The sequence below is a fragment of the Chiloscyllium plagiosum genome, chromosome 11 (genome assembly GCF_004010195.1).
Source record: "Chiloscyllium plagiosum isolate BGI_BamShark_2017 chromosome 11, ASM401019v2, whole genome shotgun sequence".
Classification (NCBI taxonomy): Eukaryota; Metazoa; Chordata; class Chondrichthyes; order Orectolobiformes; family Hemiscylliidae; genus Chiloscyllium; species Chiloscyllium plagiosum.
In genome coordinates, this window is record NC_057720.1 from 25,038,736 (window position 1) to 25,060,490 (window position 21,755).

Below are 21,755 nucleotides of genomic sequence, written 5' to 3' on the forward strand. Positions count from 1 at the left end.
CGAGAGGGCAGTGGAGGCCCAGTCTCTGGATTCATTTAAGAAAGAGTTGGATAGAGTTCTCAAAGATAGTGGAATCAAGGGTTATGGAGATAAGGCAGGAAGAGGTTACTGATTAGGAATGATCAGCCATGATCATTTTGAATGGTGGTGCAGGCTTGAAGGGCTGAATGGCCTACTCCTGCACCTATTGTCTATTGAAGAGAAGTGACCTGATTGAGGTGTACAAAATAATGAGAAGCATGAATAGAGTCAATAGCCAGAGACTTTTCCCCAGAGTAGGATTGACTGACATGAGGGGTCATAGTTTTAAGGTGTTAGGAGGAAGATTTCGAGGAGATATAAGAGTTAGGTTCTTTACGCAGAGAGTTGTGAGCACGTGGAATGCGTTACCAGCGGTGGTGGTGGAAGCAGAGTCATTAGGGACATTTAAGCGACTGCTGAACATGCACATGGATATCAGTGAATTGAGGGGTGTGTAGGTTAGGTTATTTTATTTTGGATTAGGAATAATCCTCCGCACAACATCATGGGCTGAAAAGCCTGTTCTGTGCTGTGCTTTTCTATGTTCTAAAAGGAGATTTGAAGGGAATTTGCAGAACAACCTTTTCAAACAGAAGGTGGTAGGAGTCTGCAATGTACTGTCTAGGACGATAACTGAACTCGAATCTTCACAGCCTTTAAAAGTTACTGAAAGTGCCATATCGTTAAAGACTATGGGCCTAGTGTGGGAAAGTGAGACGAGTGTAAGTAGTAGTATAAATTTGGTAGTATAACCTCAATGGGCCAAAGAACCACTTCTGTAACAAATGATTTTATGACTGATGTGGAAAAAAAAATTAGGGAAACTGTTGCTTATCACCCAAAGCTGAATGATGTCCAGGTCTTTTTGAATTTGCACATGAACTGCCTCTGTATCTGTGGAATTGCAAATGGTACTGAATATAGTGCAGTCATTAGCAAATGTGGAGGGAAAGTAATCTATGGAGGGGGTAAAGGTAATTGGGGCAAGGACACCACCCTAAAAAATTAGGGTCTTGTAACACAGTAGTACTGTCCCTACCTATGAGCCACGAGACCTGGGTTCAAGTCCACCTATTTAAGATGTGTGTAATTACCATCTCTGACCAAATTGATTAGAAAATTATCCACCCTGGGAAACTCCTGTGGAGATATCCTGGGAATGAGTCGACTTGCTTGAGGCAACCACAGCCATCTTCCACTGTGTTTGCAATGACTCCGACCAGTGAATTGTTTTCCTGTGATGCTCAGGCTCTTTGATGTCGTCAAATGTACCCTTGATTTTAACGGTCACTGTTGCTGACATATACTGTTTAGCTCTTCTGGTCATGTTTGGACCAAACCTGTCATGAGGTCAGGAACTGAGCTGGTTTGGTGGAATCCAAACCTAGCATTAGTGAGTGTGATTTTGTTGAGTAAGTGCCACTTAATGACCCAATTTAATGACCCTTTCAATCACTTTGCTGATCATTAAGATGGGATGGAAATTGACTGGGTTGGACTTATCCTGCTCTTTGTGTACAGGACATACCTGGGTATTTTCCACATTGCTGGGTAGCTGAGTATAGCGTATAAATCTTCTAATTAATTTTTAATTGAGATGCATAAATAAACTGCATAAATATATTTGAGGGTGAGGAAAATTTACTGAAGACTTCTGAAATGTAGTTAGTTTAAGGATATCGAGAATGTGCCTTGCAGATTCTGGGGATTGTCATTTGATGAGTGAAAAGAAATTGGTTGGGATAGTTTCTAACTTGGTAGCTCAACTCTGGCTCTTTGTGATAGGTTTCAGTCTATGACATATAGATTTCTGTGATTGATTGCCTAGTATTTTCCAAGTTCCAGCCAAAGTCTGTAGAACCTCTAACTAAACCTTTGATAATTTGAACCACATACAGCAAAATTAGGACAATGTCAAATTTATTTCCTAACATTATGCTTATATAAGTACAATTGTTGCTGGTGAGAACACACACTTTGCTTGTAAATCTTTCTGATATGGTTTTGTGAAATCAAACTGTTTTTCAGATGGGTTGATAATATTATCCACAGTTTAGTTTTCCTACACTTATTATCATCATAGTAGAATATCAAAGACATTGAAAAGGGGCATTTAAAATGACCAACAGTTGTTAAACTGTTCAAAATATGACATGTGCAAAGGTTTCACTACCCTCTGCCAAATTAAAAATACACTGAACCTTTCAGTAATATCAAAAATGTAGGAAAAATATAATTCAGTGATCCATTATGATAGAAAAGTTAAATTGTCAACAGAGACTAACTTGATTGAAGAAACTTCTGAGTGAAATAGTGAGATCTGTTATTAAACATACTTTTTTTTTGAGGTGGGTATGTTCAATGAACTTGTATTGAACTGTCATCTTTATGTTGATTTGTTTATGGTTGGGTTAAGTGTCAGCTGATTGGTCAGAAGATTGTGGGTCTAAATTCCCTTCAAGTACTGAAGGAATGTTGCAATGTCAAAGTGCTGTCCTTCATATGACAAATTAAACTGAGGTCTGTCTAATCAGTGAAAATGGAAATAGTCTTGGAATATCGTGGTGGTATGTATGTTAGAATGGTATTCTAGTCCACATTTACTTCAACAGAAAGCAATAAAAATAAATGATCGGATTGCTTGTTTCAGTTGCTGTTTATGATATATGCCTAGTTTAGTTATTTTTGCCTATAGAACAATAAGTGACAATATTTAAAAAATAATTTGTTTTGTTCTAAAGTACTTTGGCATACCATGAGCAGGTGAAAGCTACAATGTAAATGCACATTTGTTTTTTATCTTCAGCCTATCTCACTGTTTTATTGTCTGGAGGAAGAGCAGTACCACTTGAAACTAGATTTAGCATGAGTAAGAGTTTCCCTCTTTTCTAATTGCATGTTTATTACTTGTTCAGTGAAATGATTGTAAATGTTTCACAGGATGATTCTACTGGAGAGCTGATTTTTGATGAAGTATTTCACGCACTCTCAAAGTGCTTAGTGGAATTGCTGCGACCATTTAAAGTCCCGGGTACGGACATAGTGTTTCAGCCAGAGATCTACATTACTATTCTCGCTTATTCTTCTATTATAGGACTTCAGTCTCACCAGGTGAGCACTTAGTTATCTTTAAAAGTTTCTCTGCCTCAGGCTGTTGATTATGAAATTATTGCCAGTATTTTGTTTAGTGAAAAACAGCGATGTCTTTGGACTTGATATATGACTAACTCCCCTCTGCTGTCACTGCCAAAAAAGTCACTGCATCTGGTTTTATTTCTAAAACTGAAATACACTTGATTCATACACAAAAGTGTACTTTCAGGGGGCAGGTACTGTGCCAAGCTTGTATATATGGAAAGATCTTTACTTTCATTTCATGCAGTTTAATATGGCTACTTTATCCGTCAATCCAAAATTGCATAATTATTCTTTTTCTTCATTCTTCCTCCTGCTGTTATTCTTTCTTTCTAAAAGCAGGAGAATCTTCTGCTGGCTGCTCTGACAACTGGCAATTTTCACTGCTATTTTGACAGACTAGATAAAACTTGAACCAGGAGGACAGAGAGTCAGATAACTGAAACAGATTTGAGTTTAAATCATTTGCTTTTGGTCTCTCAGTGATACAACAGAGCACATCTTTCTTTTCCTTCCAGAATCTGAGTTCAAATCGCATGGAAAGTGAACAAATGATAATTTTCCTCCATTCGTTGTAATAATATCAAGTAAAATCATTTTCAGTGTTGAAGCTTTAGGTCAAAAATTGAGAGAGTTTAATTTCTAGATGATGCTAAATGAATTGGTTTGCTTTTGTACAGAATGAAATGTAACAGCTCAAGGGTAGAGTAAATATGCAATATTCAACAGGCAAAAATTAAATTATTGTTTGGTTTTAGACTTCTTGTTTTAAATATGTGCTATATATAAACTGGCAATGCATGATATTGAAATTTGATAGAAAAAGGTAGAAGTGGACTATGTATCCCAGTGTAGATAATTTCTTACCCTGTGACGTGACATTTTTGTACAAATCTGTGTTTTTGACAAAATTAGTCACTGTTCTTTACTTAATTTTATAATTCTTCCTTCTATCTGCAAATGCCTATGTAATTGCTTGTGTGCACCTGCAGTAGAGATATTTGTACGTAACTCTTCTGATCTTTGCATATATGTATTGTAGGTTCTAGTACAAGGCTGTTTATTGGACCGAAGTAGCTTGGATACTTTCCTTCAGCATATCTATCAGCAGTTACGAGCATTTGAAAACAATGTAGCTGAAGTTCTTCAACAGTACTACAAGCCCAAAATGCAGGTCAGTGTCTCTTTGAAAGTGGAGGGAGAAAGAAATTCCGTCATCTAAGTATCCTATATGTTATTACCACCAATTTGTCATCTCTGAGAGGCTGGTGTAAGATATAGATTTCATATTTTATTTGGTTCAGTACAGAGCACTTTTCATGTGAAGAGTTAGTACATCATGTTTGAATATTGTAGAAGAAGTAATGTTGTCTTAATCTGTCCCAAATTTGAATTAGAAAAAGAGCATATGTTCTATTCTCTCCACCTAAACATGCTACATTTGAAGCAGTAATATTTTTGACCTGAATGTGCAGGAAAATTCAATATCTCTCATCTGTCAAAATGAAGAGTCACATTATTAATTCTCAAGCAACTGGCAGTGTATGACTACAACCCTTAAATAATCCCAGTGCAACAGCCTTGCTTAGTGATAAACCTGTGTTTTACTGCTCCAGCATATCATGTGTGGCAGTACAAAAATGTTCTTTTTTCTCCGTTCACCACCAACCCAGGAAATTAGCTTCCAATTCTTTGGAATTCTTTCCAATCTTACAAAGGATAAACTACATATTAACCAGCTATCTCCCTTAGAGGGAAATTCAGGTGAACTGATCCAGTGAGCTACAAATGTAACACAGCCTTGATAGTAAAGATGTGTGTAAATGGTCAGAACTTCACCTTTGTATTGGTAGTTGCTCCTTTTGGTTTCCTATCTAATCTTTAATCTCTTAAATCACAGTCTGATAGGCCCATTTTATCCCAAGGGGATGCTAGTGACTTCTATGATCAGTCTTCGCGCAAGATGACTTTTTCAATGGTAACACCAGATATGGGACTCGTCAACATGATCCGCAATGGAATCCTAGCACTTCAGCTGCTGCCATTTAACTCCAGTGCAGGTTAATACTTTGTGTATATACATCTTTATAATTTGAGTTATAAATCCAAGTCAATCTGATTCTTGTTTTAATTTTTGTCAATAGGCTATTGCTTAGTTTAAATCTCAACAAGATTGATTTGTGGTTTTAAAGGTTCAGAAGATTAAGTTGGAACATATTGAAAATTGTGAGGGCCATGCAAACTGCAATCCAGGTGTTGACACCAAAAGTTCATAGTCCTTAGATAATATAGAAGCTCACTCTTCAGCTAACTTAATGTGATGTAAATGCTGTATTATTTCAAGGTTTGCATGAATGACCTTACTTTTCTTACAGGTATAATAATCATCACTGATGGTGTAACAAGTGTACCAGATGTCGCAGTGTGTGAAACATTGTTAAACCAACTGCGTGGTGGCACAATTGCTTGTTCTTTTATACAGGTGATCATATATTTTTAAGTAATGCCTTTGAATTCAATAGACCAAACTGCTTCTGTAGTTCTATAAAAATTGTCGTGTTCCTTTATAGGTTGGAGGTGTGTATTCGTATGATTGCAGCTTTGGTTATGTACCAAACTTGGAGTTAATGAAGTTCATTGCCATGGCAACGTTTGGATCCTACATGTCCACATGCCCAGAAAGCAGCCTCAATATGAATGCATACCACAAAGCATTTCTACTATACAGCTTTCTGAGACCTGGAGAATCAATGAACCCAGAATATTACTGTGGCAAGTATATCTACAAGAAGTTTGTTTATTTAATTCCATTTGGTGTCTGGCCTTTCTATTCCTTAATTATTTGTTTTTCTGTAAATCTAGTGTCCCAACATAAACTGTTCAATGAGCACCTAGTGTCTGCCAGCAGTAATCCCGCACTGGCCATGAGACGAAAGAAACATGCTGAGAACGAGGTGCATGCAGACCTGACCAGTGTTGTCTCAGTACGATTGCGTGAGGGCTACACAGTGAAGGAACTTAATATCACTAAAGGTAAACAAATATTGCTAAAATGTCAGAACAATCTGGAGAAGAAGCAGTGCGAAGGGCAATGATTTGAAGGGTTGATATATCTGGGATTGGCACATAGACTGCATTAGATCAGGTTGGATAATGTTATGGAGTAGAACCCCAATAGATTTGTTGTCAGCATGATCATGATTTGCAAATTGTGACTATAGGGAAGTTTTGTGGCTCAGATAGTAAACCCCCTGCCTCTGAACCAGAGGCTTTAATTCTATTGTTAACCAAAGAAGGAGTATTCACAACATGGCCAACCAGCAACCTGCCGGGCCTGCCAACGTGGCAGTTAGATAAAGACTGATTCTTGGTTTGCTATGCTTGATGCAGAATGATACCTCTCAAGCTGTAAACATTTGTCCCTGAACAGAGAAGAAATAGTTATGGTCCATCATGTACAGTAGGTAATTATGGATGACTGGAAACTGTTATTAAGAAACCACTATACCAAGAATTAGATTTTACAGTGCCATTTGTCACAATATTTATCATGAATCTGATGAGCTTAGTTTCAAATCGAAAGCCTTGCATTTCTGTCATGCCTTTTGTGACTGCTATACCTCTCTAAACACATTAGAGTCAGTTAAATACTGTTTGAAGTGTAAATGTGGCAGCCAATTTATGCACAGTAAGCTCTCACAAGCAACAATATAATAATGACCACATAATCTGTTTCGTAGTATTGATAGGAAAGAAATGTATCAAGGCATGTGGGCTAACTCCCTGTTCTTCAAAATATTGCATTGAGATCTTTTATAAACAACTGTGAGGTAGATTTGACATCTGTTTAAGGCTGGAAAGCAGCACCTTACACCTAACAGCACTTCTTCAGTCCTACACAATAGTATCAGTCTTATAACAGTTACCAAATATTCTGAAAAGGATTGTCTTCGTTTAGAGCATTTTTTGGTCCAAGCCCCAAAGTGTTTTTTCAACCTGTTATGATCCTAGCATATGGGACTGCTAGACAAATCAGGCTCCAGAATGAAATTCAGTCTGATAATCTTGTTTTAATTTTAGATAACAGTGTAGTTATTCAATAAGGCATAGCCATACAAGGAGGTAGAGTTTCTTTAATAACAATACTGAAGTTTATCACACAAAAGATGAAAGCAAAGAAAAAAAGCAAATAAAAACTATGTAGATACAAAATACAATTAGGAGAAAAGGTCTTAGAACCACACTGCAAAATAAGGTTTTGATTTATGCCCAAGACCATGACTATACAATGATTCAAACACAGCAAATTTACTCCTCTATATCAAATCTTTAAGGTTAATATGGCAGGTTCTCCCCAGTCCTTTCCTGTGAACTATGAAGTCTTTTTGTATAAATATTCATAGACTTTCTCAGCACTCCTGTCCTAAACGTTTCCACTGAGGTAACTGCTTTCCCCAAACTGTTCTGTACTTTTTTAGGAATGAACCTATATTTGCTTCTGACTCCATTCAGCCCTCTCACCCAAAAACTGTCAATCTCTGGGTTTTCTAAGGTAAAATCAGTTTTTGTTTGTCATGTTCCAAAACCAAGCGAATGACTCTCAGTATTTACCCCACCTATCATAAACCATCACAATCAAAAAACATTCTTGCATTAACACTCATGGAGTTCATGCTGTTTGATGCATATTAGGTCACTGTCTGGAAGCATTGCCTGACCTAGATTTGTTCTTTTAACCCTTCAGAAGAGAAACCAACCCTATATGCCATTAATTTGAAAACAAGCTACATCGCAACCATTGAAGTACTTTAGTGCATGTGAACAAAGTTACCTGCTGTGTAGAAAACTGACAATGTAGACCAGTGCTGTAGAAGGACCATGCAGTTTGAGTGTGATTAAAGGAATTCTTTTGTTTATTACTTTTTTCTCTTGGTATTTTGCATGTTACGTAAGGTTGCCATAATGATTCTTGATCATCTTGATATCAATCAGCACTTTTTGGATTTGCAAGGTGATTTTATAGCCTGATTCCCGCTCTCCCCACCCCTTTGCCCGCCACCAACTCTCCCCAATTATCACAATTGAGAATCAGCACCAGCACACGCTAGCTTGCCAGCACCCATGGTTGGGTATTTTCAGCCCCAAAAGGAAATCATATTTATGGCTTTTAAATTTATATTCCTCTATTCATCCTCCTTTGGAGTTTAGGTGGAACTCAATTGGAAGTGAAACTGATGCTGCTATGGAAACACAATATGAGAATTGAATATCTTGTGGTAGCATCATGGCCTCTAGATGCAGCTAAACGCTTAACCTGGGTGGAGGTAACAATGGAGGGCAGCTATGATATGCTTCATGACATTAGCTGCACGATGAGGAAACCAATAACCAGTCCATATCGCACCACAGTTATCCGGCGGTTCTGGAACACACTGCAGAGGTAAGTAATGGAATTGTGTGACAAAAAATGAAAATATTGTGTATTTGTCAGAATAACAGAACATGTTTTCTTGAGTGGAGGGGGAGGGGCATGTTTCTTCCTTGTTGTTAAAGAAAAAAATGGTTAATGTGTGTCTCATGTACTTTCATAGTATTAATCAAACGGATCAGATGCTGGTTCATCTCAAATCCTTCAACACTATCCCTGAGCATTACACCATCCCAGAGAGCACGAAGAATGGGGTTCCATTATTCTACATCCCACCAGGATCTACCACTCCGGTATTGTTTAGTCAAACATCAGTTTAAACTAATATATTTCAAAATCATTGACTACATAAATATTCTGAGCAAAGTGATTCTGTGGATTTCTATTTCAATCATCTCCTGTTTATTCAAGGAAAAATTAAATTTTGTGAGGTTATACGAAAGCAGCAAAAGAAAAAAATGTGTATGGTGTTTGCTTGATCTAGCATATGCGTGCTTTTGGATATTGGCTGTCACTATATAAATCCAAATTCCTTCTATCCATGTATGTTTTAAAATCATTTTGATATTGGATGTAAGTCAGTAAGAATCCACAGTTCTTGAAAAATTGTTGAATCAATCTTGCAAATTTGTGTGCTTGCAATATTGGGGATAAGGGTAACAGATGGAGAAGGGGAGAAATGGTCAGCTTTTTAAATGCCTGCCAAACGTATTCTGATTGAGCCACTGCTATCTAGATAAAATTTATGGCTGTGGTTAGAATACACTCAAACATTTATCAATTCATCATGTCCTAAAATTAAATATTTTCTATTCAGTAATTAACCTGATGGGGTATGCCCTTAATGGGCCTTGGAGGGATCCAGAGGAAGTTGACAAAAATGATCCCAGGAATGAAGGAATTGTCATTGAGGAACGATTGAGGATTTCTGGGTCTGTACTCAGTGGGGTTGAGAAGGATGAGTGAGGATCTGATGGAAACTTACTACTGAGAGGCGTAATAGAGTGGACATGGAGAAGATGTTTCCACTGGTAGTAAAGACTCAGACTCACAGGCATTGCCTCAGAAGGAAGGGACCCTTTAGAACTGAGATGACGAGGAATTTCTTCAGCCAGAGGATGGTTGATCTGTGAAACTGACTGACATAGAATACTGTGAAGTGTATTTAAGACAGAGGTTGATAGGCTCTTGATTAATAAGTGATCAAAGATTACAAGGAGAATGGGATTGAGAAACACATCTGCCATGATTCAATAGTGGAGTAGACTCGATGAGTGAATGGCCTAATTCTGCTCCTATATCTTATGGTCTTAATGCCAATATTAGTTGTGATTTAAGGCATTACATGATATAATTAATTTGGAAGACTAATAATTATAAGACAGTAAAGCATTGGTCTTGTGAGTCAGGCTTATTTTTTGCTTTTGTACAACTTGACCACTGTGGGCATCAGAATGTTTGTTTTTAGTGATTTCATACTTGATTAGAAAGATGTAAGTTGTTGAAAGTATAATTTCATCTTGTTTTCTGCAATGAACAATGCAGAAAGTTTAATCGCATATGGGCTATGGTAAGATCTGGTGCTTCCTCATGTTTTATCAAAGCTAAGATAGGAAACTCTGAAATTACATGATCAGATAAAATATATAAATAGGACAAAATATCACAAAAGAAATTAAATGTGGATGTGTTAAAGTGCTGCTGGTTAAAAGAAAAGATGGGTACTGCATGTTCATTAATATGTTGAGACAGGTAAAGATTAAGAGATTTTGACAAAATCAGTGGTAATTTTATATCCGTCTAACATGTAGTGGTCAAAGCTGATAGAAAATTAAACTATGTGGTCAAAACAGTACAAAGTAAATCATGATAAAATCCACACAGTACTCCAGTCAAACTGCAGCTTTAATATATTGTGCATTACTACCATTTCTGTTCTTGATCTGCTGCAGTCTTTCAACAAAACCCAATGCAAACTGGAAGAACAATCCCTAATTTTCTGCTTAGACATTTTACAGAATTCATGGCTCAATATTGAGTTCAATAACTCATTCCTCCACTTTGATTGCAAACTCCCCACCCTCTTATTTGCATGGGTTTGCTCCCAGCAAAGTTGACCTTTTTTTCTGTTCATACCTATTCTGCATCTATATCTCTACTACCATTGACATTGTGTTTTGCTGTGGGCACCCTCAGCATCTGTTTGGCTAGCGCCTTCTCCCTTTGGCAACAACATAAAAACTATCATTTACTATTTCCCTTTGATTTCAAAGAAGGATCCTACTGGACTTGGAAACATTAATTCTGTTTCTCCACAGATATTGCAAGACCTGATGAGTATCACCAGCATCATCTTTTTATATCAAATGTCTAAAATGTGTTCATTGTGAATTAGAGGGAGCAATTCTAGTACTGGTGCACAATATAATTGTCTAGATTATGAAAAATCTATTGAATTACTTTGCTTTCTTCACCCTTGAATGGAGGTTTCTGCGAGGGGTCCTATAGATGTGAATAAGATGGTAAACATAGAACAGTGCTGCACAGGAATAGGCTCTTTGGCCCACCATGTCTGTGCCGAGTATGGTGCTGGCCTAATCTAATCCCACCTGCCTGCACATAGTCCATATCCCTCTCTTCTATGCCTGTTTATGTATCTGTCTAAATGCCTCTAAACATTGCTATCATATCTGCTTCTACCACCTCCACATGCAGTGCATACTAGGCAACTATCACCCTCTGTATGAAAAACCTTTTCCTTGCATAGATGGGCTGATTCTGCTCCTATGTCTTGTGGTCTTACCTCCTTTAAACTCTATCTGTCTCTCTCTCTCTGTCTCTCCCACTCTTTAAACATATTCCCCCTAGAATTTGTTATGTTCACCTTGGGAAAGACACTCTGTTAATCGACCACATCCATGTCTCTCAAAATTTTATATACTTCTCAGGTCCCCTCTCAGCCTTCGATGCTCTAGTGAAAACAATTTAATTTAGTCCAACCAGTTGTTATTGCTAATATACTCCAATCCAGGCAACATTCTGGTAAACCACTTCTGCACCCTCTCCAAAGCCTCCACATTCTTCCTATAGTGTGGTGACTGGAACTGTGTATCACACTCCAAATGTGGCCTGACCAAAGTCTTCATTGTAACATGACTAGCCAGCTTTTATATTCAGTGCTCCAACCAATGAAGGCAAGCAAGCCATATGCCTTTTTTACCACATTATCCACTTGTGCTGCCACTTATAGTGGGCTATGGCCTTGGAACCCAAGATCCCTTTGCATATCAATGCTCCAAAGGATCTTGCCATTTACAATATAATAGCATAGTTACAGTACTGTAACTTATTGAAAAATAAAGTTTAGAAATTAACATTGATCTAAATTGTAAGAGGATGATGAACCACCAATTTAAAATCTTACGAAATAAATTTAGGTTTGAAAATCTTCAAACACAGAACAATCAATAAATGAAATGAACTTCCAATTAAAGTAATGGCGCAAAAAAAATCTAGAAAACTTTAAGGACCAATTTAAGTCCCTAAAGCTTAAGGGGTGTTCTGGATGGAAAAACTAAGATGAAGCACCTCAAAGAACAAACACATCGCAGTAGGAAACCACTTTGCTCTTTGAAAGAATTATCCAATCATCTAATGTAACTTTTTTTCTCAGCTATGAATGGGAAGGAAATTTATTTCGGGAAAGGTATTTTGTGGTGAGAAAGCACTTCTCTCCTACCATGCTGTTTCATATCACTGCTGCTATTTTTTTGGAGTAATTAGCTGTTCTAAAGCATGCATTTTGTAGAGTGTTTATGTAATATTAGATTGCTATAGTTTAGATTTGTGTTGTTTAATTGTGTATGTTTTGATTATATAGAAGTTTGCTAACATTGATTTTGTGGCTTCCTTAGGTGCTGTCATTGCAACACAGTGGCTCTAAGGACTCCAGCCAGTCCCAGTTTTCCTCTTACTGGAAGCCTATCTTGTCTATGGATGCCAGCTTCTGGCAGCGGTGGCTTCATATGCATCGCATTGGCATACTATTGGAACATGATATGTAAGTTGGTATTATATTCACTTGATTTAATTTAGTCAATGTATACTCACCTCAGATTTTCAAGAGATGGGAAGCAATGTTTTTCCCATTCTAAATTGTTAATATTATGATTTTCTTTCCAAGAAGTTTTTTTTAAGCAATGAAAAAAAATCTCAATCTAAAGACGATATGCTTTTAATCTGTGTGTGCCTCAGACATCAGTAAACATAATGACGTATGACTTCTGTTCCACATTGTTTCATTGGTTGTTTTAAATGTGGTTTTTCTTCTTCCCTTTAGTCCAGTGCCAAAACATATCCATACGCCAGGAAGTAATGGCCGCTACAGTACCATCCAGTGTCGTATCTCTCTCTCTGCACTAACATCCCTCCTGCGGGATTGGAGCAGTTTTGTGCTGGTAGAAGGATACTCCTATGTTAAGCTTCATTACAAGTGAGAATTCATTTACCTTAATGTTATACAGTTTAGTGAAGCTAAAATCCTTGGTTTTGCAGAGCCCATGAGGGCACTGTCATGCATATTGTTCAGGACTGACCATGAATAATAGCATAACACTAAGTGTGTAATTGTTTTGTAGGTAATTTTAGATTAGATTAGATTAGATTACAGTGTGGAAACAGGCCCTTCGGCCCAACAAGTCCACACCGACCGTCTCTGGCGCTGTGAGGCAGCAGTGCTAACCACTGTGCCACCGTGCTGCCCACTGTGTTTACGCTGTTAAAATGCTGTGCAGTATAATATTTTTATATGCATTGGTTTCTGAGGTGGCATTTGTGTTAGACTCAACTGTTTAATCTGAGATGTTGAGGTGACCAATTGATTCTTTTAGTGTGGCTTAAAGGAGTAGTATCTCACTAGAATAATTGTCTTAACTCAGTCTGAGGTGTGAATAGAGGATGGGTGTTAAGGTTTGAGTATAAGAGATGTTTAATTATTTTTCATAATTTCGAAGTGTTGCTAATCGAAGTAATATTTGTTTCATTCGTAGTGGAACAGATCAGCCTCCTTCTTCCTTTTACCTTGTCCGAGTTATTTCCAAAGCTCCATGCATGGTCCTTCGTTTGGGATTTCCCATTGGAATGCAAGCTCAAGCTCGAAATAAGGTATGATTTGGGAGTACAGGGTTATGCAGTGAAGCATAGAACAGTCACGCATACTGTTGCAAAAACAGTCACGCATACTGTCTTAGTCTCAAAACAACATTTGCCTCATATTTCGGTATTTACTTGTTTAATGAACTCTCATCTTTCACTGTCGGTATTTTGTCTTGTTGTTTCAGTGAAACCCCCTCCCTGCCCTCTGAGATTTTCAACAGATCCAAAACTTTCGGATATCTACATACTGGTGATCATGCCTTTAGTTGCCTAGGGCCAAACTTTGGAATTTCTTCTCCACATACCTCTGACTCTCCATATGACTTGTCTCTTTGAAGTGCTTTAGGACCTATTGCTATAGTATTACCATTTCTTTTTAATGCAAAAGCCAAAGATTGTAATTTTGATCATGAGAGCGCATCACTCCTAAATAAGAAATTCCAGAAAAAAAATGCAGATTCTTAATTTTACAAGACTTTGAAAAGCATTTTTCTTGGTTTTCTGATTATTTTGTTTCCTTGTTTTTGCTCTCTCTTTCATCTCTTGTTTTTCTCCAGTTACCAAGTGTATTTGTTTAATTAACATAATTTAACTGCTACTACACTTGTTGCAGTTGTTCAGACACAATTGTACCTTTTCCACAAAGGCCATGCTGTTTTTGTCACTTATGGAAGCATAGTACAAGATGCATTGGTTGTAAATTGTAATCACTTTAAGAGATTAGATTTACTTCTTTAAAATGAGAAGCAGGGATGTTTCTCCCGAAAATATGTTTAAGCCTTGGAAATAATCCAGAAGTTAAATAACGGCACGGTGGCACAGTGTGCGTGGGTTTCCTCTGGGTGCTCTTGTTTCCTCCTACAGTTCAAAAATGTGCAGGTTAGATGAATTGGCCATGCTAAATTGCCTGTAGCGTTAGGTGAAGGGGTAAATGTAGGGGAATGGGTCTGGATGGGTTGCGCTTCGGTGGGTCGGTGTGGACTTGTTGGGCTGAAGGGCCTGTTTCCACACTGTAAGTAATCTAATCTAATCAATTGTGCAGTCTTTTAGAAGTGCAAGGCAAGTTTTTGGGGTTATAATAAGACAGTTAATAATAAAACAGTTAATAATGAAACAGTTTGTAAAATGTTAATATTGGATATAATTTAAATGCTTTAGTTCTTTTATTCATTAAGGGCATTTAGGCTTCACCAGCGAGGCCAACATTTATTACTCATCCCTAATTGCCCTGAAGAAGGTAGTAGTGAGCTGTCACTTAAATAGCTGGATTATATATGTTGTGGATACCCACAATGCTGTTAGGGAAGGAGTTCCAGGAATTAACCTAGTGACACTGAAAGAATGGTGATATATATCCAAGTCAGGATGGTGAGTGGCTTGGAGGGAAATGTGCAAGCTGTGGTGTTCCCATGTATTTGCCTGCTTGTCGATGCTAGTTGATGAAGATTTAGAAGGTGCAGTCTATGAACCTTTTAGAATTTCTGTAGAGCAGTATTTGGCTCGTTGGAACTATTATTGGCTGAGTGGCAGGAAGCAGAGGGTGAAGGTTGAAGAGTATTTTTGTGACTGAAAGAAGTTGTCTTGCAGGAAAACGTGTTGAGCCCTTGCTGTTTGTGGTACATATAAACAATTTAGACTCTAATGTAGGAGGATTGATCATTAAGTTTGTAAATGATATAACAATTGCTGTTGTGGCAGGTAGATAGGATAGTGAAGAAGGCCTTTGGTATGCTTTCCTTTATTGGTCAGAGTGTTGAGTACAGGAGTTGGGAGGTCATGTTGCGGCTGTACCGGACATTGGTGAGGCCACTGTTGGAATATTACATGCAATTCTGGTCTCCTTTCTATCAGAAGGATGTTGTGAAACTTGAAAGGGTTCAGAAAAGATTTACAAGGATGTTGCCAGAGTTGGAGGATTTGAGCTATAAGGAGAGGTTGAAGAGGCTAGGGCTGTTTTCCCTGGAGCATCGGAGGCTGAGGGGTGACCTTATAGAGGTTTATAAAATCATGAGGGGCATGGATAGGATAAATAGACAAAGTCTTTTCCCTGGGGTGAGGGAGTCCAGAACGAGAGGGCATAGGTTTAGGGTGAGAGGTGAAAGATATAAAAGAGACCTAAGGGGAAACCTTTTCATGCAGAGGGTGTTACGTGTATGGAATGAGCTGCTAGAGGAAGTGGTGGAGGATGGTACAATTGCAACATTTAAAAGGCATCTGAATGGGTGTATGATTAGGAAAGGTTTGGATGGATATGGGTCAGGTGCTGGCAGGTGAGACTAGTTTGGGTTGGGATATCTGGTTGGCATGGACTAGTTGGAATGAAGGGTCTGTTTCTGTGCTGTACATCTCTGACTCTCTGACTCTATAGCCTTAGATTATGCGAGGATATAGGTGGACTGGTCAGATAGGCTAATCAGTGGAACATGGAAGTAAGTCTGAATAAGTGAAGTGATGCACTTAGGTAGGACAAACAAGGCAAGGGAATACATGAATGGTAGGGTCTTGGGAAGCACTGAGGATCAAGAGATTTTATTGTGCAGATGTCTGCTGGTCCCTTAAGTTAGCAGGCCAAGTAGGTAAAGTAGTTAAGAAGGTATATGGGATACTTGTCTTTATTGGCCAAGGCACTAGGTTTAAGAACATGGAGTTTACGCTGGAAGTATATAAAACGTTGACTTGGACATAGCTAGAGTATTGAGTAGAGTTCTGGAATCCACAGGAGGAGGGATGTGATAGCACTGGAGGAGGTGCAGAGGAGACTTACCAGGTTGTTGCCAGGTTTTTGACTAGTGCAGAGCTGATGGGCCAAAAGGTCTATTTTGTGTTGCAAACCTCTCACTGTCTGACTCATCTTGTAGATGGCACTCTCCTGAGCATTGTTGGTGGAGGGAGTGAATATTTGTGAATGTGGTGCCAATCACACGACTGCTTTGTACTGGATGTTGTCAAGCTTCTTGAATGTTGGAGCGGCACACATCCAGGCAAGTAAAGAATATCCCACCACATTCCCAACTTGTCTCTTCTAGATAGTGATCAAGTTTTTCGAGAGTCGGGAAGCAAGTTATTTGCTGCAGGATTCCTAGCCTCTGAACTGTTTTTGTTGCTATTGTTTTATGTGGCTAGTCCAGTTCGGTTTCTGGTCAATATTTACCCTCAGGACGTTGATAGTGAAGAACTCAGTAATGATGATGTTGTTAAATGTCAAGGGACATAGTTTAAGTTCCCTTTTGTAAGAGAAGATCATTGCGTGGCACTTGTCAGCCCAAGATAGGTCTTGTTGCATTTGTCTGTGGACTGATTTAGTACCTGAAGGGTTCAGCACTATTCCTGACATCATCAGCAAACATTCCCACTTCTCCCCTTATGATAGAGGGAAGGTTATTGATGAAGCAGTTAATCATGGTTGGGATTTGGACACAATTTTGGAATTCATGCAATGATGTCTGTAGGATAAATTGAATGGAGGATGCTGGGGAAGGTGGAGAGAGGCAGCCTTGAGAAAGTAATAATTGTATGGCAACAAGATATTTATCACAATCCATGTAAGATGACAAAACAAATAGTATCAGTGTTCTGAAGATGATCGAGTTGACATAGCATAAGTAGTGCTGGAAATGTGTTGCTGGAAAAGCGCAGCAGGTCAGGCAGCATCCAGGGAACAGGAGAATTGACGTTTCGGGCATAAGCCCTTCTTCAGGAGCCCTTCCTGAAGAAGGGCTTATGCCCGAAATGTCGATTCTCCTGTTCCCTGGATGCTGCCTGACCTGCTGCGCTTTTCCAGCAACACATTTCCAGCTCTGATCTCCAGCATCTGCAGACCTCACTTTCTCCTCATAGCATAAGTAGTGCATCATTAATGACAGTAATTAAAGTTGAGGATGTGGATATTAAAGCAAAGTAGGTATTCTTTTGGGTTAGATTTTATGTACAATCACTGATGTAATCTGGGATAGATTCTGTAGTTTGTTGAATGACACTGTAATTTTGCAGTTGGGGTTTTTAAAAAAAACTCACCTGGGTGTAAGTTTGTTCGCTGTGCTGAAGGATTGTTTTCAGACGTTTCATCGCCATACTAGGTAACATCAGTGAGCCTTCAGTGAAGCACTTGTGGTGTGGCCCGCTTTTTATTTATGCATTTAGGTTTCCTTGGGTTGGCGATGTCATTTCCTGTTCTTTTTCTCAGAGTGGTAAATGGGGTCCAAGTCAATGTGTTTGTTGATAGAGTTCCGGTTGGAGTGCCCTGCTTCTAGGAGTTTTTGTGCGTGTCTCTGTTTGGCTTGTCCTAGGATGGATGCATTGTCCCAAAAGAAGTGGTGTCCTTCCTCATCTATCTGTAAGGATACTAGTGAGAGTGGATTATGTCTTTTTGTGGCTAGTTAATGTTCATGTATCCTGGTGGCTAGTTTTCTGCTTGTTTGTCCAATGTAATGTTTGTTACAGTTGTTGCATGTTATTTTGTAAATGACATTTGTTTTGCTTGTTGTCTGTATAGGGTCTTTCAAGTTCATTAGCTGCTGTTTTCGAGTGTTGGTGGGTTTGTGGTCTACTATGATGCCAAGGAGTCTGAGTAGTCTGGCAGTCATTTCCCAGATGTAGAGAAGAGTGGCTAGGATGGCTGGATGCGTTTTGTCTGCTCCTTTGGGTTGGCTGCTGAGAAATCGGTGGACTGTGTTCATTGGGTATCCTTTTTTTTAATACACTGTATAGGTGATTTTCCTCTGCTCTTCATAGTTCATCTGTGCTGCAGTGGCTCATTGAAATAATTTTCTAATGCAGCTTTGTTTGTGGATGTTGGGATGATTACTTCTGTAGTTCAGTATTTGGTCTGTATATGTTGTTTTCCTGCAGACACTGGTTTCAAGTTCCCCATTGGCTGTATGCTCTACTGTGGCATCTAGGAATGGCAGTTTGTTGTTGTTTTCCTCCTCTTTAGTGAAGTTTATGCCATGAAGGGTATTATTGATGGTCTTGAAGGTTTCCTCTAATTTGTTTCATTTTGTGATGACAACAGTGTAATCCACATAGCAGACTCAAAGTTTGGGCTGGATGGTTGGCAGAGCTGTTTGTTAGAGTTTCTGCATTGCTGCCTCTTGTCCTTGCTGATGAAGTTGGTGGTGTCTGGTGTATGTGCTTTGGTTCTTCTAATAATGTAGTCACTGTTTCCTTGGCCAGATTGATGTTGATGGATGTGAATAGGGCTGTTACGTCAAAGGAGACCATTATTTCATCCTCTTCTATCTTGTGTCTTTGGTGTTCAGGAATTCTTGGGTGGAGTGGATGGAGTGGCGTGAGTCTTTTACTAAGTCTTGTGGTGTAGCTCCTTGGCTAATCTGTAAGTTGGTGTTCTGGGTAGCAAACGGTACGATAGCTTACCCAAAATTCACAAACCAAAGCCCCCCTCAGACCAATGGTCTCGCTACCCAGCGAGAATGTTGGAAAAATTTTGCAGGTCAGGCAGCATTTGTGGAGAGAGGAACAGAGTTAATTTTTCAAGTTTGGTATGAGTCCTTTAGAACTGAAATGTTAACTCTGTTTCTCTCTCCACATATGCTGCTAGACCTGCTGAATTCTCTGTTTGTTTTACCTCTACGGTATTTTGCTTTGCTGTTTAAAACAGCAAAAAATCTCAATGTCCAGGAGATAGTTAATTACATCTTAGAAATACTAAAGTCCGAGCAAATGCTATATTTAGTCACCAACTTGTGGACAATTGAGAATAAAGATTCCCTCTTTGTCACAGACGAAGGGAATTCCTAGAGGCTTGGCATTCAAACCGGAACTCCATTAACAAACACACAAATTTGGACCCCATTTACCAAACCCTCAGAAACAGAACTGGAAATGGTATCACCTGTCATAAGAAACCGAGACAGATAAATAGCAAGTGGGACAGAACGCCAACTCTTCACCGGAAGTTCACTAATGATGTTACTTCGCATTGTGATAAAACATATGAGAACAAATCTACCAGCTCAGCGAGCAAATTTTCAACCTGAACTAATTGAGATTTTATAGAAAGGAAAGGAAATTGTAGTCATGATAGAGGTGTTACCTTCTATTAATCTGTCCAATAAGGAATCAATAAAATAAAACTTCATTCCTTAATTATGGGTTCAAAAATAAACTTGTGATTGAATTATGTCATCTTCACGTGCAATTCATTCTCAGCAATAAATAAAGTATATATATATATTTCAAATGAAAAAGAAGTTATTTTCTTCAAATAATGATTTGACTGTGAGCTGATTATGAATTAATGGTACACTATAGATTTGACTTTTAATTTGATTTATTATTGTCACATGTACCTAGGTACAGTGAAAAGTTTTGTTTTGTGTGCAGTGCAGGCAGGTCATACTATACAAAGTACATAAGGGTAATAGAACTAATGACGTTTAATGAGGTTAAAGACTGGCAGAGGCTTGTGTGAAAAATTGAGGACAGCATGGATTACTTAGGCTGAATGACATTAGATTTGGGGAGACTATTCGGTTTACCCATTAATTAAGAAAAAATAAGTGAGATTGCAAGCATTGAAAAGAAGGTGCTTATTGTGGATGTCACCTTCAAGTATCAGAAAAGACTAATTTCAGTAATGTAGCTAGATGAGATTCAGGTGTAATTTACTTGTTCTTCGCTTATGCATTATAACGGAACTGGTGCTAATATTCAGATTACGATTTTTGGCTCATGCACTACATACATTTGTCTTCTTTCCAAGTTGCTAGGTATTGGGAAGTTATGTTGTGTTATATATTCTATGTTATCCTATGTTTAGAGTCATAGAGATGGACAGCATGGAAACAGACCCTTTGGTCCAACTTGTCCATGCCGACCAGATATTCCAACCTAATCTAGTCCCACCTGCCAGCATCTGGCCCATATCCCTCCAAACCGTTCCTATTCATATACCCATCCAAATACCTTTAAATGTTGAATTTTGTACCAGCCTCCACCATTCCCTCTGGTACGATACATGAATTCAAACAGCAAAGACGGTACAGTGCAGGTTCACTCTGGTGTCAGTTTCTTTCTCCATCTCTCTCCATCTCTCTCTCTCTCTCTCTCCCTCCTGCACTGATCTCACCATGTGCTGCCTTTGTCTGTTCTTCTCTCTTTTAAAACTGCTGTTGTTTTGACTTTTTTTTCCAAAGTTCCAAAACAATGCAACAGCATATAAAACAGTAATGGCTACTCCTGGAATTCGAGGAAATCACCTCCAGCACCTAAAATACCTCAAAAAAGGAGCAGCTGTTACAGCCAGAAATTTTTCCTGTCCTCCATCTTGGATTACCCAGAATCCTCTTCTCAAGTTTCAACTGGAGTAAATTCACCTTAAGATATAGGAGCAGAATTAGGCCATTTAGTCCATCGAGTCTGTTCCACAATTTGATCCTGGCTTTTTCCATTCATGCTTCTCAACTCCATTTTCCTGCCTTATCCCTCAGATCCTTTTACTAATCAAGAACCTATATATTTCTATAGGACCATAAGAACAATCATTTCATGGTCATCATTCGGCTTATAATTGCAGTTTTTCTTTAATTTAAATTTACCTACCTGTTCTGGTGGAACTCAAAAACTCAGGTCCACCAGAACATAACCTGCATCCAGTGATAATACCAGTAGGCCATCACCTCCACCATCATTGACTCCCTTGTTAGTTAAGAATATAAAGTTATCTGGGTATTCGAATGAGGAGTTGAGGCTGTAATCAAATCGGCCATGATTTTATTGAATGGTGATGCAGACTCGAGGGGCTGAATGACCTACTTCTGTTCCTCATACATCTAGGTTAGTAGTAATCACATTTGAAAAGTTGAAACCTCCAATAGCAATAGGTTAACAACTCCATGATGCTTAATAAGTTATGCTGGATGTCTTGAAGGAAGAACAAGGATGAAAGAGCATAAATAGCAAATGTATGGGCAGACCTTTGATTGGAATGTATGTCAATGCAAGTACTAAAGCAATAGAGCATCAAATATACAATGGTAATTCATGCCAGGCTGTGTTT

At 38.5% G+C, this 21,755-nt stretch overlaps 1 protein-coding gene across 9 annotated transcripts in view; it reads left to right on the forward strand.

Moving 5' to 3' along the window:
• The window catches only part of szt2 (SZT2 subunit of KICSTOR complex), a 257,630-nt gene that overhangs the window by 9,364 nt on the left and 226,511 nt on the right, over positions 1 to 21,755 (forward strand). For all 9 annotated transcript variants that reach the window (XM_043698914.1, XM_043698920.1, XM_043698917.1 and 6 more), the window contains exons 4-14: positions 2,962 to 3,132; positions 4,199 to 4,330; positions 5,057 to 5,216; positions 5,532 to 5,638; positions 5,727 to 5,928; positions 6,019 to 6,189; positions 8,365 to 8,596; positions 8,748 to 8,877; positions 12,499 to 12,644; positions 12,924 to 13,076; positions 13,633 to 13,747. In XM_043698914.1, coding sequence (XP_043554849.1) covers positions 2,962 to 3,132; positions 4,199 to 4,330; positions 5,057 to 5,216; positions 5,532 to 5,638; positions 5,727 to 5,928; positions 6,019 to 6,189; positions 8,365 to 8,596; positions 8,748 to 8,877; positions 12,499 to 12,644; positions 12,924 to 13,076; positions 13,633 to 13,747 — 1,719 coding nt within the window. The remainder of the gene's footprint in view (positions 1 to 2,961; positions 3,133 to 4,198; positions 4,331 to 5,056; positions 5,217 to 5,531; positions 5,639 to 5,726; positions 5,929 to 6,018; positions 6,190 to 8,364; positions 8,597 to 8,747; positions 8,878 to 12,498; positions 12,645 to 12,923; positions 13,077 to 13,632; positions 13,748 to 21,755) is intronic.